The sequence below is a fragment of the Paroedura picta genome, chromosome 11 (genome assembly GCF_049243985.1).
Source record: "Paroedura picta isolate Pp20150507F chromosome 11, Ppicta_v3.0, whole genome shotgun sequence".
Classification (NCBI taxonomy): Eukaryota; Metazoa; Chordata; class Lepidosauria; order Squamata; family Gekkonidae; genus Paroedura; species Paroedura picta.
In genome coordinates, this window is record NC_135379.1 from 16,531,096 (window position 1) to 16,550,964 (window position 19,869).

The 19,869-nt window shown below is 41.1% G+C and overlaps 1 protein-coding gene across 1 annotated transcript; it reads right to left on the reverse strand.

Annotated features, from left to right (window-relative positions):
- Nucleotides 1-1,244: 1,244 nt before the first annotated feature.
- Nucleotides 1,245-17,285, reverse strand: LOC143821114 (uncharacterized). Its single transcript, XM_077304750.1, has 4 exons — nucleotides 16,629-17,285; nucleotides 5,083-5,206; nucleotides 1,514-1,594; nucleotides 1,245-1,311 (listed from the first exon to the last, which is right to left on the reverse strand). The coding sequence occupies exons 1-4, from the start codon at nucleotides 16,682-16,684 to the stop codon at nucleotides 1,270-1,272; spliced, it is 303 nt and encodes a 100-aa protein (XP_077160865.1). The 5' UTR covers nucleotides 16,685-17,285; the 3' UTR covers nucleotides 1,245-1,269.
- Nucleotides 17,286-19,869: the final 2,584 nt, after the last annotated feature.

Below are 19,869 nucleotides of genomic sequence, written 5' to 3' on the forward strand. Positions count from 1 at the left end.
GCAAAAAGTGCAGTCTACAGATGTTATTCACCAAGTCATCGCTTTTTGTTTTAATTTGAATGACTTGTACACAACTCAGCCAAAGTTCAGTATAGCTGAGCTCCGATGAATGCAGCCCTCTTTAACTTTTTTCATTGAAATAAATATGCCTTAAATGAATTTAAGTCTGGTGGATTGTGCCTGTCCCATTTTGTTAGCAGTAAAGGTAAAGGTAAAGGTATCCCCTGTGCAAGCACCGAGTCATGTCTGACCCTTGGGGTGACGCCCTCTAGCGTTTTCATGGCAGACTCAATACGGGGTGGTTTGCCAGTGCCTTCCCCAGTCATGACCGTTTACCCCCCAGCAAGCTGGGTACTCATTTTACCGACCTCGGAAGGATGGAAGGCTGAGTCAACCTTGAGCCGGCTGCTGGGATTGAACTCCCAGCCTTATGGGCAAAGCTTTCAGACGGCTGCCTTACCACTCTACGCCACAAGAGGCTCTTTTTGTTAGCAGTAAAATCAGGATAAATGTGTTAAAACTGGAATGATTTCCGTTTATAACCAGAAATACACGCAAGCCACTGTTGGCGCAGAACTATTTATAATTGTGATATTGAGTATTCTGCTTTTCCATTACTGCAGAGGCAAATTCAGTAGTGCCATTACTAGGTTAGAGGTTTCATAAAACAGCAGCTGGGGAATCAATGGGGTGTCTAGTGCTTCTTCTTTCTATGCATACATGTTAAACATCATTCACAAGATACTTTTTTTTTTTGCTGCTATGGGGCAATTATTGACAATAGATGTCAGAAAGCTATAATAATAATAATTAATTTGGAAAACAATGTATGCACATACAAATCCTAAACCTAATAGCTAATGGCATGCTCAAAAAGCTGCACATTATCATTCCGTCTCCAAACACAGAATTGTGATGTGATCCTAGTTGCTTAACTCTTACATCTGTTATTTAGTATCAGGGACATGCACACCACCTGCATATTTAGTAGGCTAAATGATTTCTAGTCCCTAAATACAGTTTCATTATATGAGATGGAAAACATGCAAACTCATATGCAAAGCCAAAACAACTGGAAGAACTGGAAAATGCTATGGTATAGAACAGTGGTTCTCAAGCCTTCTAATAAAAGTTCCATTTAATACTGACAATGTTTAAACCTATTATATTCAACTCGCAGCTGGTCGACATTTACAAAAATACTAGATGCCTCCAAAAGGAAAGAAGAAAAGACAAACCAATGATGCACATTTGAAGACAGTAGGACTCCTAGTGGCTCAGAGAGATGCAATATATTTCATCTTCAGCTATCTAAACATAAAGAGAAAGTCAATCAAATTAAGAACAGAGACATTTCCCTTCAAGCCACATTGAACAATCAGGGCTAATAGAAAACATACTGTGCTCCTGAAGCAGATAATAACACCAGTGATGAGGTATTATAGTTTTGAGGGATTTTTTTTGAAAAATAATAAGATAATTTAATGAGCTAGATGGGGGAGAATATACTTACCATCAATATTCCAAGAGAGGCAGAGAATAGGGACATACCATTGCAAGGAATTAATCCATGTAAACTCCTTGAGCCTGATTCCTGAAATCAATCAAAACTTAATTTAGTGGGATAAGGGGGAAGTCCTTAAAAGTCTTTCAAAAGTAGTTTTTCACCCTTATTAGTCTGCTCATAAATCTACATAGAGTGATGACATAAACTTGGTGCCCCTTTCTATTATTCTGCAGAACTTGAACCACTGATACTGACAACATAATTATACATATTTGACTCAGAAGCATTACTGCAAATAGATTATGGACAGCCTATTCTGTAGTTTTCCCATGTGGTAAAATTGTGATGGGGTAACATGATTTACGCTAGAGGGCGTCACCCCAAGGGTCAGACATGACTCGATGCTTGCACAGGGGATACCTTTACCTTTAACTTTTAAACCTGATTTAAGGGGAAAAAAACTTCAAGTGAATAAAAAGGTGAAATATACAGTCTATAGTGTATATCTAATTTCCATGTTGGCCTTCCCATGTAGATGAAAAAAAAAATCTCAGTGGTGGGGTATGTGTATGTGGGGACAGAATATTTCTGGGTGATTCCCCCAGAGTAATTTGTGTCTCTTGCACAGGTTCACTGTTTTGCGTGTATTTTTGTGCTGACTGTAAGGATTGGCCAAGGAGGAAAGGACTGGCTTGGGGTGGGGTGGGGGGAATATACAACTAGATAGGTTGGTGGGAACAAATGTGACAGTGGGGGGAAAGAAGAAGAAGAAGGGTTGGTTCTTATATGCCGCTTTCCCCTACCCGAAGGAGGCTCAAAGCGGCTTACAGTCACCTTCCTATTACCCCCCCCCCACAACAGACATCCTGTGGGGTGGGTGAGGCTGAGAGAGCCCTGATATCACTGCTCGGTCAGAACAGCTTTATCAGTGCTGTGGCGAGCCCAAGGTCACCCAACTGGTTGCATGTGGGAGAGTGCAGAATCGAACCTGGCATGCCAGATTAGAAGTCCGCACTTCTAACCACACCATCAAACTGTATGCAAGAGGAGGTTTGCCTAGATAAAAGCACACAATGAGAGGGTGGGGAAGCACAAGACATGAGGCTTGGGGAGGAGGCAGAGGAAGCAGGATCAGTGGAGAAACGAGGCTCCCTCTCTTCCACAAGTCCCTATCGATCCCCCCTCTCATAGCACTTTGAAACACTACCTGTTAACTTTGAGAAACTCTGCTTCCTTTTTATAGATTAGTGGAAATCAGTATTACCTCTAGAGATTGAGATTGCTCTATTAGTCATTAGTTTCAGCATCCTTCCTGAAGATGTTCCCTATCTGATATGCTGTATTTCTAATTAACTGAAGGCCATTTCTGCATTTGTTCACCTTCGGACCATAATTTCCAAATACCAGGCTCCTACATATTTGCATGTTCGCCAGTGAAGATTTTATCTTTTTTTTTAAATGCTCACCTTTCATTTATGTTACTTCTACATATAAATTGATTCTTGAATAAATGCCAAATCTATATGTCCTGCAGACCTGTAGAATTTCTTGTTACACATTCTGAGCATGTACAGCAAACATGCACAAAGAGGAGGCAGAATCTTCTGCTCTAACCCTGTGTGTTTACTGGAATATTTACTAGGAGTTGCACACCATCAGGAAACCTTCACAGAGGGGTATTTGCACATGGCTGTCTTGCCATACAATTGGGATCCCTGAAAAAAACAGGATTCCTGATCACAGAGAATATGGAATGTCTTGCCTCTTTGTATAAACCCCGATGAATAAGCATAGGTTAAAGGCAGTCTTTGCTGTTTTGAGACCCTACTGTCTTCCTATTTATACTCATATGATTTTTACAGTGGGACAGGACTGGGCTGAAGAAATTAAAACTCCTCTGGTACAAATCCAGTAGAATTGTCTTTGTGGTGCTACAAGCCAGCCCTTCAGGTGCCACTGAATCCAGTGGCTCGACAATGGGCATAGGCTCATCCTTTGCATTAGCACACAAAATGGCAGCCGTGCAGGATGAATCCACAGGTGAGCAGATACAAGTTACCAAGGAGGCCAGGTGGCCCCTGAAGTGCTGGCAGAGTTGCTGGGCTTAGTCACCAAGAGGCCTCTGTGACAGCAGCCCACAGGGAAATTTCCCTGTAAGCAGTGGTGTCCAAAACCTATTTGGCACCCAGGGTAGGCAAGTGGACGGCATAGGGGCAGGGAGTGGGTGGAGATGGGATATGGTGACATGGGGGTGGGTGGGTAGACTGGGCTTGGTGTTGTGGGGTCAGGGTTCCTGCAAGGGTACCTCAGCTGCAAGCCCTGGCAAATGGGGAGGCAGAGCAACGGCAACTGCTGGGTTATGGCTGCTGTTGTTGCTTGAGTTGGGTCCTTGCCCTCCAGCACCACGGCCACCAAGTATGCCAGGTCTTGTGTGCCATCTGGCCTCAGTGAGTAGCAGGCCAGTGACACACCCAGCAGCAGAACCAAGAAGCTGGGTACTGTCAGAACATGCCTCATGCTGAGGCCACTGCAGTCCCACCACCACTTCCTGCCATTGCCCTGGCTCTTCCATCTGTGCCCCGCAGTGTGTGCTCGGCTTCACAGTGCCCCAGCCCAGCCACAGCTTGCCAGGCTATCTGAGGATGCCACTTCCTGGGCTCCTGCTGCAAAACTGGAAACAGAGAAAACTGGGGGCTCAGCTGGGCTCTGTGCAGCAAAGTCCCATTCAGCAGGCTACCTCCCTCTGGATCCCGCTGCAGGCACATGCTCATGGGGTTCTGCACATGGCCAGGAGCCCCTCAAGGCACAGCCCAGCCCTGACTGGACCTAGCCAGGTGTGGTATAGAGGGAGTTCTTGGACCTCCATCTGTGCCATGCTAAACTGGGACAAGGCGGCACTCAAGGGTCTCCCATCCACACACAGAATGGCAGGAGGGCAGCAGGAGCCAGCTGTGAGGGGGGGGCACAAGGAAGTGTTTGCAGGGAGCCAGACAGGTGCCCTTGGCAGGCCTGCTTATCTTCCCCAACAATGTCCCACATGGCTAGCACCAATTACCCTCTCCATAGTCCTGGCTCAGATGCCTGCCACCCCCCTCCCATGGCAGGTGCCCTGGCTGCCATACCCTAGATATGCTACTGCCTGTTAGTTAAATGGCTGGACTGCCCTTGCAACAGCATGTAAGAGATGTTTGGAATTAGTGCAGGAAACACACCACATCTCTGTAGTGAGCCCAGCCAACAATCTTTTTGATTATTGCCGAAGGAGTTAAAGATAGGTGGCCTGTATTTCCCAAAGAAGAAAAATCCCCGACACATTTTGATGTATTTTCACTTTACCCCACAGCTGAAAGGGCATTGGCAAATTACTTTTGATTCTAATGCTGTTTATCTAGAGAGATGATAATATTTTGAAAGAAAAATGAATTTTATACCGTCATAATAAAAAAAAATGAAAGAAACCACTTCAGACTATGGTATATTCATAAGACAGATTCACAACACATTGAATTTGGAGAGACATAAACAAGGAAGATGAGAACAAAACATCAGCCTGTTTTGGGCAATAAAATGTTCACCTTGTTTATAGCCTTTTCCCATAAAGGTCGCCAGTAATCCGAATAAATGCAGCAGCTTCCTGTCCTCGGAAAATTATCAGGCAGGCTAGCCTTCTTCTGTTTTGTTTGATGTTCTCTCCTCTGTCTTTTAAAAACATAAATCGTGAATTCACACAGTGGAGAAAGAACACCAAGCAGGTAAAAAACTACTGGGAGAGGAGATTGAAAAATTGAGACACGGTTTGACTGAGAGGTCTGATTCCATCAGCTGATAAGAAACCAGATATTTTCTTTCTCTCTTTTAAATGCAAGAAAAGACGAGGACAACATAGAGAATCCCATGAGGGACATTTTGAAAAGGATAGTGAGGCAGCTTTTTCATTTTGAAGTCGTTTGTTAAGAATGGCATTTAGCAATTTAGCGAGCCTAAGCAGGTCTACTTGGAAGTAAGTAGCATTTTGTTCAATAGGAACTACTCTGAGGAAAGTGTTCTTAAGGTAGCAGCCTAAATATGTTTCATAGAAATAGTTGAATGTCTGTGATAAGTCTGCATTATGTATGGAATTACTCCAGCCATGTGTAAGATGGGAAAGTTATTTTGCCAGCGTTGCAACAAAATCCTTAAGAGCCGACCCTGCTTTTCACAATAATATTTTACTTTTGAGGTTAAAAAGTCTACTTTGACATTTCCTGCTGGTTTTGTTTGTGGCAATTCTTTGATTCAGAGAGCTGACAAAACTTGTATAAAGGAACAACCAAGAAAGTTGATAGGAGACATATTTTTTTAAAATGTCATTTCATCTAGGAATGATGGTTTCTTCTGAAATAGACAATGATACATGATACTGTCTGCATCCCTCAACCTTCTTCCACACTAGTTTATTTTACAACAGAGGTTGTGTCTTACTGCACAGCCAAAACAGCTGGCACTAAAAAGTTTGAGCACTTTTTCCTCTGTCTACTTCAAAAGAACCGGGCCTATCCTGCTGATCCCAGGCTGTGTGGAGTGGTTTCAAAGCCTGTTCTTGCCTCAGTTCCCCATCTTTACTACCTTTTCCCTCAAGGTTCGTTTTTCACCTCTGCTTCATGAAGGCAGATTTCCCTCAGTCTCAACTTACCCTGCCCTTTTTGTTACTCTCCCTAATTCAAAATCCCTCGGAGCGCTTCGTCCTTCTGTAAACCCACCAGTGAAATGTACACCTTTTATCTTCCTTCACAGAAGTATGGAGAGAAAACTGGTTTGTTCTCTTGAGCAACTGAACATTCTGAGCCATCACATAAACTCAGTCAATCTGTATAAGAGGCTTTATTACCAGATGGGAATACAATGTAGATCGGGGTACGCCTAATGCATATCTCCCCATCAGTGTGGAAGGAGGGTTCATTGTGTTGAATAAGAACTATATAACATAGGAAAATACTTTTTTGGGGGGTGGCATAAGAGCAAAAAGCAGTGCATAACAACAAGGGTAGACAATGAGTAGATACTTTCCCCCCTTCAGTGCGATATTAGAGTGATAGCAGCATGAAACAAAGGCACAATCTTTGCACAATCTTTTTGTAGTTATAAGAGGGGTTTCCATTAAGTGGGATGTTTGCAGGATGATGAAAGAATTTGGGTTGGAATGTTGATTATGATTAACTTTTTATTCAGCTGTGACATGCTAGATATTTCTCCACATCCTGTGTTCCATGGCATACGGTATTAATGGGCAGCTCTTGCACTGAGGAGGGGAAAGAAGTCCAGAAATACTTTTGTTGAGACAGGCTGTACTTAAAATCTCCTGGGCGGGGAAGAGGAAGAATGGATGGAATTGTCTGATAATAAATCACACTAATTGTTCTATCTAGCATAGCTTTATCTCTTCACTGGCAGCAGGCAAATACGATAATCTTTAGCTGGTGATACTAAGGACTGATCCTGGCACCCTCTGGATGCAGATCATGGGTTTTACCACTTTGCCACAGCACCTCAGTGATGGCTTGATTACTCTACTTTTTAATAAGGTGTTACAATGTGTCCGCACATGGACTTGCCCACACAACACAACACGAGAGCAAAGAGATGGGTGATGGAGCCAAGCAAAGGGCAGGGGTCAGTGGTTGCAAGATCATTCACCCTTGTGCCTCACCTGGTTGGACAGAACAGAGCACAATGGGACCAACAAGTGTAAAATAAAATAAAGACTTTGATCTCTATATATGCATGTTATAACTAAGCATTACTCAAAACCAACACTTTAATGATTTGGGTTCCCCCTCCTGATTTTGAAAAGAATTGTTCAGTAGGGATGTAGAGATGTGCACTTAAAAAAAATAATTCCAGATTTTATAAAAAGGACATTATTTCTATATGCAGAAATTTCAGGATGTTCGTTAGCATTCACTCTCTTTCCCCTTCATTCTTCATGGTTCCTGCTGTCTGTAAGGGTAAGAGCCTGAAGTTGGGCTGGATGCTGCTGGAGGAATTCAAAATAATGTTCCATTATGGCCAATCTAAACATTGCAGTGGCAACAGGTTCAACCCATGACCACTGATGCCATTTTACAGAAGAATTTGACCATTAAAAATGCCATGGTATGGAGGGGACTGGGCAATCTTGTTCCCCTCCTGAACAAATTCAAGGGGTGGTTTCTGCACTTGAAAGCGTGCAAGGGAGAGAAACAAGGTCGCCTGGCTCCCTGTGGATTAGGATCAGACCCACTGAGGCATTTTTTGTCCTATAGCCATGACAAGGGCTACAAGGGCTGCTCAGTCTGTGATGGAACAACATTTTATTATGGAGGGCCAAATTTACCTCAGAAAGGGCTGTTGTAGGAGTCTGTCATAGATGGCTTTCTTCCATCTACTAAATGAACTGGCTGATGTACTCTCAGATGCTCTACCATCTTTGAGACAAACTGGTGAGGTGTCACAAAACACCAAAAGGACAAATGTTGTCCCAATCTTCAAAGAAGAAAAGAAGCAGGATTCAGGAAACTACATACTGGTCAGGTTGGCTTTGATACCAGGGAAGATCCTGCTATGGAATCAACCCCCCACCCCTAAATCAATCACTGTTGTAATTGAGAACCCCTGACCTTGATCCCAGGGACTCTTTCGGTAAAGGGAAGGAGAGGTGATTTTTATAGATTTCTGTTTCCCAATGCAGACACCTGTTACCTTCATGTAGGTCCCTTGTCACTCAGCAGCAGCATTTCAGGGGAAGTTTGGGATACAATGGGGAGGGGTGCTGTGCTGGTGGAAGTCCCCCTCATCTGCAGAAATATTCTGCTCAATTCAAGCACTTCCTTGGCGCTCTTTGACAACACCAGAGTACATATGGGATACTGGCTTGCTGATGTGGACTATTGCAGAATGCATTTAAGCTGAAGATACTTTGTATTCTGTTTGAACAGTTAGAGAATCTGCAAGAAAGTTGGCAAGGCACTCTGTTGAGATGGTTTGTCCTGTTCCACCACTGTGCACAAATTGATGTCACTGATGTTCAGCAGGTTTTACTAAAATGATATTAGGAAAATGTGTTGCCTTCAGGATGATGGATGCTAGGGAGAGCTGAACGCATGAGGAATGTGTGGCATAATTTGTTTTCACTCGCAGAAAAGATGGATCTGCATTGAAAATCTATCAGGAGAAAATTAAGGAAAAGGCTGGAACAAGCAGCAATTTTTGCCCTCCTTTTTCAGCAGCAGTACTGAGCCTGAAATGATGAAGGCTTCATAAATCTGAAATGCAAATCAGGCATGGAGGGGGGGGGGAGGAAGTTTCAGTTTAGTGCCATATGTAAAAAAGTCAGGCTTCTGCTGCAGACTGGGCTATTTAACAGACCACTTGTACTAACAAATACCATGGCTTTGTTTTTTTCTGTTGCTACAAACATGGGGCTATTTCCCCATAGCCCAATTGCATCTTTGCAGCAGTGTAAATAGTCATTTCACATACATTTTAGTGAATTATTTAAATGTTTTATTTCAGAAGTTAATTACACAGAAGAAAAAAGAAAGAAGGAAAAGAAGAAGACATTGATTTAATAATTTTGTGGCATATGTCTCTTACAGCAAAGGAGCCAGATTCATTATTATTTTGATTTGCTGCTAACCAATGATTGAACCATATGGGATAAGTACAAGGAAACAAATAGAATTCTGGTTTCCCCTAGACACCCCGTAGTTGTAAAGAAAATGTATGGCAATTCTTTTTTTCTAAGCTCAAGCATTTTAATTGTTTCTATTTAATATCCCTTGCATATTAACATCTGAGTAAAGGGGAATTCAGGTCCATATTGATTTACCCTAGAGAGCTGAGCGCAAAAGCTTAGAGCATAGATTTTAACTGTGATTCAGCAGCTTTGCTTTGATTTGATCCTGTTGGTAATCAAATAATCACACATTCTGGAGTTAACATTTGGAAAAAATTTATGCTATCATGGGAATGTTGGTAATATATATAAATATTTCAGTTTTAATACTTTGTAATTGAAAGTTATTTTTCCCCCTGTAGCAAGGAAAACTGTTTGGGTAATAAAATGCAATTCAATTCCCATCAGATCAACATTTTTAAAGAAGCAATATAGTTTCTAACAGCCTTGGATTGCTGAGGCAGCACATATGGAGTATAGATACAGATGCAAATATTTTCATTACTAAATAGGGGAGGGGCTGTGGCTTACTGGTATAGCATGACTTTTCCATGTAAAAGGTCCCAAGCTTGACCCCAACCTCCCCAGTTACAAAGATCTTATAACTAATGAGATGATAGACTTTTTCCTGAAGAGAAGTCTTGGTTTGGGACAGAGATGGGTTTAGTGACACTGATGGACAATCTTTTCTTCACGTGAAGAAAAGAAATCTGTTATTGTTGCTAGATCTTACAGCAGTCTTTGATATTATGAACCATATACTTAGTGGTAGCCTGAGGGAGAAAATGGAAGAGGAATTTAGATGATAAAAATCCAGATAACCTAGATAGCTGGCTGGAATACTGATATTCCAGGCTATAAAAACAGAGTTTGTGCCAACAAATGTGGAAAGCTCACAGACTGGATATAGTCAGTCGACATACCAAAGTCTTCAGCAATTGGACCATTGCATTAATTTCTCACATGAGTACAATGATGTTCTGTTACCTTGTATGGAATGAGCAAGTTTAAACTGGATTCAGAAAAAGGAAAGTTACTAGAGATCATATTGCAAATATACCTTGGTTACTGAAGCTATGAGAAAATTTCAGAAGAAAACCAGTGTTTTATAGATTACAGCAAAGCTTTGATTGAGGATCATGAAAGGTTATGATTAATTTCAAGGGAAATGGTTGTGCCACAGCATCTGGTTGTTTCAATGCACAATCTATACTCTGGACAAGAGGCTGCTATTAGGACAGGGTATGGAGAAAAATAATGGTTTTCAGTTGGCAAAGGTGTCAGATAAGGATGCACCTTATGTCCCTATTTCTACACTCTTTATGCAAGGAAACTTGGATTAGTTTTACATAAAAGTGGAGTGAAAATTGGTGGAAGAAACCCTGGCAGTTTGAGGTATGCAGATGACACCACTTTACTGGCAGGAAGAGTGTAAACAACTACTGATGTTAATTAAAACAGAAAGTGCCAAAGTAGGATAATAGTTGTACATCAAAGAGATAAAAGTAATGCCTACTGGGGAATTACCCAGTTGAGGCCTAGTTGCTCTTTCCTCACTGATGTTCTTGCTTGAAATTGAGTTTTAGGGACCTTGCTCTTTGTTTGAATTGAGGTTCTTAGTACCCTGGTTGATAAGGCAAACCAGTCTCACGTCTACAGCCCCAAGGTATCTGTCAGCTAAGGCAGAGTTCTTTTTAGAAGGAGTGGGGGGGGGGGACAAAGCAAGCAAAGTCATTCTCTCACCAGTTTCTGGGTTCAAGCTGTTTTTCTGCTTGCCCTGGTGTTCTTCCTGTGGGGGAATGAATTTACACTGCAATCCTATGGAGAGTCACTCCAGTCTATGTTCAGCACCATACAGGACTGTACTGTTAATTCCTTAATAAAGACATCTAGCCATGTTTTGCCTAGGGATGTTCTCACCCGCTGGGTTGCCTCACATTGAGGTCGCAAGTCACAGACAGAGCTGGTTTTGATCACAGACAGTTCAATGACCTGTTCAGCAGGTTGCTTCAGTTCTTCCTTCTCAACAGTTCATTGCAGTTGTGCATGGTCACTCACACATACGTTATGACTGGGATGCAGGTTACAGATCAGCCAGTAGCTCCCAAATGTTTTCTAGCACTGCAATTACTCTTTCTAGGCAGAGGGATAATTCTATCAGGCTACCAGCACTCACCCAACCTAAGATAGGCATGAATATATTTTTCTTAAAGAAGGAAGATGCAAGGAACAGACGGCAGAAAACCTACTCTGGCAACTCCTGTTTATTTTAGCAGGGCTTATGTGGGAGAACTTCCTAATTGTATCTAGTATTCATGCAAAGCTCTTGTGTCCTTTCCTTCCCTCTCAAACTCAGAGCTGCAAATGCTGTGCTAATATCAACCGGATGGTACACGTTGATGGAATTTACTGAAGAACTACATATTCCCTGGCCAAAATGGAGTGGAAAGAGAACAACTGGGAATAGCATTACTCAGAATTTAGATAGAGTTCTTTTGTTTGCCTTCTGCTGACTAATTGAAGCTGCATTAAAACTGATATTTAAATAAATGAGCAGCCAGCTGCAGAGGATGAGACGTATGATAAAAAGTTGCTGCTATTTGCAATTGTAAATAAAATTAAAAACCTTGAAATCAAACTGAACAACCTAATGTAATTATTTAAAAAATACAATACAGGAGAGGTTTGTTTTGCACCACTTCATGCAAATGTCTATGGAGGCTTAAAGGAGGAAAATGGAACCCTTTATAAACTCTACCGCTTCACCTACCACTTGCTATCCACTTAGAGTGCTCACCATTCACCTCAGGACAGAGGAAGAGAACAGAACTGGGCATTCACAACCCTTAGTATTTTGTTCTGGTTCCCCAGCAGGGCTGAAACTTCAAGAGCATAGGCTCATAACTGCTGCTGGCAGTCATTGAACGGTGCCACCATAGATGCACAAGGGTTATATTTAAAGACACTGGCAGCTGTCTATTGGGGCAAAATACAGGGCTGTTTCCCTTTAAACTGAACTGAGAGCTCCCCCTGTTAAAACTGTCAGTAAGAAAAAGTGTTTGTTAAATGGATGAAGGCATTTTTAATGAAGTTGATTAAGAAATTACTGATATTTCTAAGCCAATATGCAGCACAATTTCATTTTAACACATTCTTGTGATTTAAAAAAACAGCAGAATATTTAATAAGCCATAGAATTAATTATGCTGTGTATATATTAGAGGGCTATACAATTTGATAACAACAGAATGAACTGATAGAATCAAGTACAGTAACCTAATAAATTATGAAATTTGATCAGAATATAATTTGTGGAATAATGGAGTCCAATAGAATGCTTAGAAGTACTATAGATTCAGGAAAATAATAGGTGTTCTTTGGGAGTTAATGTTTGAGAATTGGATTCTGAAAATGCATTTATTGAGAGCTGTATGGGAAAGGTCTATTTCCTCCCCCTTGATATAGGTATTTGTTTTTATTTATTTTAAAATGTTAAAGCCTTCTTTATGCCCAGTCTGTTTGTCAATTTGACAAACCACAAAAACATTTAAACAAGCTCAAAATATATGTATATATAATGTGTGTATTATCTATCCATCTATCCATCCATCCATCCATCCACCCATCCACCCATCCACCCACCCACCCACCCACCCATCCATCCATCCATCCATCCATCCATCCATCCATCCATCCATCCATCCATCCATCCATCCATGAGTTTGCTATTGGGTAAACAACAGTATATATGATGAACACTCAATCTGGAATATAAAAAGTTTTTACACTTTTTATGGATATAGAAGGAAATATAGTAATGTCAAAATACAAGTTTTATTTACCATATTGTATTCTATTTTTCCTTCTTTAAATAAAATCTATTGGAAATGGGAAACTATTTAAACAAGCTCAAATACATACAGGTAAACCTATATACTATATTACATTGTATAAGACATGGACTAGAAAGTTTTTAATAGATAAAATGGAATAGACAGGGTTTCGGATAAAGATAATTCCCATTTCAGCAGACAGTCAGATACGGAAGAATTAAGAAAGGTTTACAATTTGCTAAACCAGTGGAAGAAACTGAAAAACTTAAATGTTACCACATTTGAACAGATGAGCCATCAGACAGTACAGTCAATTAACAAGCAAAACTCACATTAAGTGAACACACAAGATTCTGCTTTTCTAGGAGAAGAACTTAATGTAGATGAGTAAATGTATTTAAACAAAATTAGGAACAGAATTAAAAAACCTGTGAACAAGTTTCTACTCATAGAATACTCATTCTTCCCTTTTCTTCCTGCAGCAATTCTGGATATTTGGGAAAATTCCATTTGGGAATGAATCATAATGTGGTACAGGGTATTATCACTTTAAAGGGAAACAGAAATTCTGGACTCTCCCTATACAAATGGAGAGGTGAATTAATTCGTGTTTTTAATTAACTGAAATATTTAACCTATAGAAATGTCAAGTAAATAAGCTACAGTTGATGTCCAGACATTGGCTTGATCTACCAAACATTTACATGGCAGAAAGAATTTCTGGCTGCAGAGAGAGGGTTCCCTGCATCACAGTCTGGAGTGCAATTGAAATGCAATCTGAAGCACAGAATGCCTTGTGGTTTGTCTTCTTCGTACATCTGCATTGTTGGATGCATCCTCTCAGTGACTGACATTTCATACATTGCCTGATTTTTATACCCGCACAATCAGCAGTATCTGTTCATGAAATGATTGCAAGAATCTATTGCAAGGTTGACTGGGTTTGTGGACAAACAGACAGAAAAGGCCCGCACATTTAAACTGTAAGCCTCGGGTCAACAATGTATTTACTGATTTCTCCCCACCTTTAATGTGTGCTCTTTAACTACTGGAAATGATGGCAGATGGGGGAAGGGAGTCAGCAGCTGTAAAAAAAGACTAATTTTGTGAGAAACCACTTTAGTACACATACAGGCATTTAGGCGCACCAAATATTTGTAGAAAATGATTGGCTCCTTGATTGTGAGTAGTGAGCAGGGTACAGCAGGAGGAAATGATTGGTGTTTAATCAAAGCTTGGGGAAAGTGGTGCTTGCCTTTCTCCCATTGTACTGCTTTTCCTTGTTGTGATTGCCCATTCCCACGTGCCTAAGACAAGACCTTCCTATTTTTCACCCACAAGGCAGAAAGCAGCAATGTAATAAAAGGGATGGCTCATGGAGATATAGCAAGCGGTCCTTTTCCTGGCTCTTGCTTCTGATTACAGAGCACCTTTGGGTGTTTTCAAAGTTGCCCAGGCACTCCAGTCTCAATTAATAGTTAAAACAATAGAGTATAGTAAAAAAAAATTCTCTTTTGAAAACTGTATGAACATGGGAGACCCATATAAAAAGAAACAGGATGTCAGAAAACAATGATATTAGGAAAAACACACACTGCTCATGGCAATCGTCAATCTAAGGGACAAACCCAAACAGCCTCCCGACAGAAAGGAAAGCAGTAGAAATGGATGAAAATGGTGGATACCCTCTTGGAAAAATTAAATATCAGGGATATTCAGTTATTTCCTTAAAACATTTATATCCCACCTTGTCTCCTTAATTTCAAGGTGGCTAACAATGCACGGGAAAGTAGCAAGGACACAAAAAGAGTTTAGCACTCCGTCAACAGATAAAAAGAAAGCACAAGATCAGCACATCCAGACTTATCATCTGCCAAATGCCCTTGGAAATAGAATCATTTTAAATGCCTTCCTGAATGCAGAAAGTGAAACCTGGTATTATCCTGGCATGCCATTATAAAAGACTGATCTGGCCACAAAAAGGGTAATCTTTTAGCTTGTGCTCATTAATCTATCTAGCCAAAAGCAAGATACTTTTTCCAATGAATTTATCCATGAGCCTTTTAATTTTACATGGGAGGACCTTGTTTTGGGAGGTGACAGGTAATGAATAACTTTATAAATAGATTGTGCACAAATGAGAAAAAGCAGGAGCTCATTAGTCAGATGGCTTTAAGAGTGTGTTTAAAATTTTCAATTAAAAAGATATTTGGAGGATTCAGCATCCAGATGGGCAAGATTATACCTTTGTCGCAATGACAGACATGTTTATGCTTTCTCCTTGGTTAATTAGCAAAATCCACTGAGTACAGACCTAGACATTCCCTTATACTAATCCAGTACATCTTGATATTTCAGTCCCTTTGAACCTTTTCAAAGATCACCAGCTTTAAAATATTGTCAGAAAAACAGTAAAGTGGTTCAAAATTATCAACAGATACAGGAAGAAGAAAAGTTGGGCTTTATGCCCCACTTTTCCCTTCCCTAAGGAGTCCCCAAGCAGCTTAGAATCAGCTTCTCTTCCTCTCCCTACAACAAGCACCTTGTCAGGTGGGTGGAGATGAGAGAGGACTGAGGGCATTCTGACTGGCCTAAGGTCACTCAGCAGGCTTTGTGTGGAGGAGTAAGGAAATCAAATCTGATTATCCAGATAAGAGACCACTCTTCTTAATCACCACATTACACTGGCTTTCAGAATATATTTTAATTTTATTTATTTATTTTTCAATTTATTACCCATCACTCCTAGATTAGCTGGCTCATGGTGGGTTACAGTACTTAAAGCCCCACAATAAAACACATAAAAAACCCACCCCCTTTATCTATCCTGTGCCACTCGCTTTGCGGCTCCTGATTCGCTCCTCCAAGTTTTTATCCCGGACAGAGTCCGCCCTAACTCCTCCCCACCAGCCCATACTGCTTTATTTAATCCGCTCCGCAGGAGCGGTTAGAGATTGGAATTAGCATAAATAATTTGTGAATTTATGAATGTGTGAATTTATGAATGTGTGAAATACTATATAGAGAAAGGATCAGGAAGAGAAGGAGGGGCCTAAAAGGAAGGAAAATTGTAACACAGTGGTTCTCAACCTTCCTAATGCCGCAACCCTTTAATACAGTTCCTCATGTTCTGGTGACCCCCAACCATAAAATCATTTCACAGAAATTAAACCAAAACTGACCAATGGTGTGAAGATCCATTGTTCATGATTGTATATAAATAAATTTATTATAAATCATATAAAAATTGGTGGGCACCTTCAGGAGGAGTGGCAACAGTGGTGGTGTCCACCCCCCCCCCCAGCCAAGCTGCTTGCCCTGCTGTGATCCCTGTGAAAGGGTTGTTTGACCCCCGGTTGAGAACCACTGCCCTAAGAGATGGCAATACTGAATAGATAGAGAGGAGCATAGACAATAACAGGAAAGCAACAGAAAACTGAACTAGCCAGTTTGCTTGCTGTATTCCCCCTTCTGAAGCACTGCTGCCCTCTGTACAGTCCTTCACTTCCAGCTGTGCAGAGGCTTGATTCTCTGTATGGCTGTGGTATATGTGAAAAATGGGCTTAAGCCCCTCACGCTGTGCCATTTCACTAACCTGAAATAGCTCCAGGCAGTTGCGTTTTCTCCGCTGAGAAACTTGTATGTAGCCATCGTGTAGTTTTCCAATGGAGCATATAGGGATCCAACTCGATCTTGGGTGGCAGCTGCGGTCCCTTTTCCCTCTGCATGATCTGATAAGAACTGATTTCTTTAAAAAGACTGAAAAGATTTACAATGGCAATATTCAGATTCCACTCAGGACCATCCATATTCCAAAGCCCAAGCCTTTTAGTCTAGTTTCTTTTTGCTTGCTTGTTTTAATTTTACAAACGCAGTCTTTGCGTTCTATGAAAAAGATATCAGCGTTTAGGATTCCCCTTTGCTGAGTCTGCCATTAATTGACAACAAGGCTGTATCCTCGCTACACATTTTAAAGTGTTAGAAACAAGTGCAAAAGCGTGCAGCTTTACAAGGATGCTGAGGAAGCTAGAAGTCCCCCTGCTTCCTCACAGAACAACACTTCACTGCAGCGGCATCAAAGCTTTTAAATGGATTTGTATTGGTGATGGGCTGAAAGATGCAAAGGGATTGAATGGAAAATATGAATGCAATTTCTGACTCAGTGACTAGAGGTGAGCAGAGAGCCTCAATAGCAAAGACAATGCTGCATGTCTTCCTGGAGTGCCTAGGGATTCTTTCCCATCCTTAGCAATCTGGGCACCAAGTTAATGAGAGAATTTCCCCAGCATATTTTAAAGGAAATCACAACCACACAGAGATAAGGATAAAGGCTGCAATGCAGAGAGAGGGAGGGCTAACAACTCCTTCCAAACATGTGCTTCGTAATCAGAATTAGGAAAAAAATCTGTCTTTGACAGTCTTTCCCCCTTCCTAGGGCTAATAATAGCACTGGCAAATCTCATCTGAATCAGGCCCTGGGAAGCTGTTCTCTCTCTCTCTCTCTCTCTCTCTTTCTCTCTCTCTCTCTCTCTCTCTCTCTCTCTCTCTCTCTCTCTTTTAAATTAAAAAGATCTGTTCAGGTATCTCCCAGTATCATGATGAATTTGGCCCTGAACTATGTCTGCTGAATAATGAGGTTTCTGCTAAGTTGAAGCACAATTCCTTAGTATATTAAATTGAAAAAAGCCACAGATATATATATGTTTGTGGGTGGGTGTGAAATGGATGGACAATGCAGACTTCAGTATTTTCTGACTTTGCCATTGAATGGCATCAAGGGGACCCAAAAAACAGCACAGTTGTGGGACTCCAAAACAGGAGGTTCTGGAATTGTGAGAGACATCTAGGAGAGGAAAAGAGCTGGAAGTTAGATAGCCAGGCAGGTGATGCAGTAGAGCGAAAAGAACACAGCTATCTTGCTCAGGAGGGCACGAGAGAGACTTATGGCTTGCTAAAGAACAACAAATGTAACACGGCATGACCTTTTGATAAATACAGTAAATGTCATGTCCACTTCTGGATCTCTTTTTGACCTCTGCTCTTAGACATCGAAACACATCTAACTTTAGCAACCCTCCACTGGGTTGACATGTCTTACTTAAGCTCAGGATCACCTAGACCCTAATAGTAAACTGAAATGTTTTATAGAGCAATTTCAATGAGCTTTGAAAAATCAGAGATTGCATTTTTGTGGATCTTGCGTGATTTTATTGAGGGACTATCATAACATCAGCCAAGAGTTCACTTGTAATCTCTCTGTATTTGCTAAGAAACTGAGAGCGACACGCCCTGCAAAACTATGAGAAACAAAGGAAATGAGAGATTTTGGGCAGGGCCCCAAAACCAGAGTCTATCTCTGGGCCACACTTTAAGAACAGTGGTTGGCGGACTGCGTCTGCATCATACAAAGTGATGGGTAGATAGGGTGGTCACTAAACCAAGATGTTTGAGGATAAATTATTTTAAGTTCAATAGGAGTTTTTCTGTAAGAAATCCAGAATAAAGATAGTAAAACATTAACGATTCAGGCCTGGTCATTGGGAGTCCATTGCTTGGGGTGGGGGAGAAGGATATTTAAAAACCTACAAAAGAAATTGCGTTCTCCCTCCAAGCTAGCGGGACACTTCATTTCTTTTTCTTTTTATTGGGCTTTTTAATAGATCCTAAGCAAAACTTGGATAACAAATATTTATTTCAAACACAATTGCAACAGTCTGTTCTGTAGAACATGCCAGGAAACACTCTCCGGCAATCCATGCCTTTTAAATCTCCAGTTTCTTCATGGGGAATGGATCTTCAACTTGCAAATACATGGCCATAATTTTAGCCGCTCTCCAAGTGTGTTTTTTAAATGTGGAACTTTTTCAGTATAATGCTACATTAGTGGGGTGTGGAATGGCCCTTCTTCTTCTCCCTCCTATTCAACTGCACAGGTGGACCAATGGGCCTAAGGGGACAATATCTTTTGTATATAAACATGACCTTTAGACTTTTTTGGGGCATGAGTTATATTTAGTAAAACATGCTTTTCAAAAAAGGAGACCCAAATGGCACTTTTCTACTGCCTTCTACCTTTTGGAAGGGTGTACTGCTTGGGGGTAAACGGTAATGACTGGGGAAGGCACTGGCAAACCACCCCGTATTGAGTCTGCCATGAAAACGCTGGAGGGCGTCACCCCAAGGGTCAGACATGACCCAGTGCTTGCACATGGTATACCCTTATCTTTACCTTTTACTGCTTCATGGTTTAATCTCTGCTCTTTTCCAAAAAGTGACAAACTGCCATCCACCCAGTGTGGCATGGTTGTGAAAGGTCTTTCCAGTTCACAAACATGCATAAATCAACACAGAAGGACTGTGAATACGTTGACCTTTATTCTAAGATGTCATGCATTTTTACACTGGATAAAGTTGGAACAGAGTAATGGGGGAGTGTGTATATCCCCCTCCCCCCCATAAAAGCATGATTCTCCTCAGATCATTTTTCTCTCTACACCACCACTTATTTTCCCCCCTTTTTTTGCTGCGAGCGTTTATTTTTCATTTCAAGACAATAAGTGTTGCTTATTGTCCAGAAATATTGGGCTGGGATGAAACACTGCAGGCTGCTTTCCAGAAATAGCATGAGAATCTGTGCTGTGTTACTTTCCCCTTTATCTCTTCTGCCTTAAAAAGAAAAAATACTTACACTGTTTTGAAGCTGAAGGCAGGGGCGGCATGGATCTTTGAATCTGACAGACACTTTCATGTAGAAACAGGTCTGAAAACATTCAGTCATGACTAATGGCATGCATGGAACTCAGCCTAATTGACATACCTCGAGAAGGGAGGGTTCA

Bases quoted from the DNA above. Each gene is read 5' to 3' on its own strand.
- LOC143821114 (XM_077304750.1), bottom strand. From the start codon at position 16,684: ATGGCTACATACAAGTTTCTCAGCGGAGAAAACGCAACTGCCTGGAGC. The intron at 5,207-16,628 runs GTTAGTGAAATG...TGTTTTTAAAAG, and splicing joins ACTGCCTGGAGCTATTTCAG to ACAGAGGAGAGAACATCAAA. The intron at 1,595-5,082 runs GTGAACATTTTA...GATTGATTTCAG, and splicing joins GGGAAAAGGCTATAAACAAG to GAATCAGGCTCAAGGAGTTT.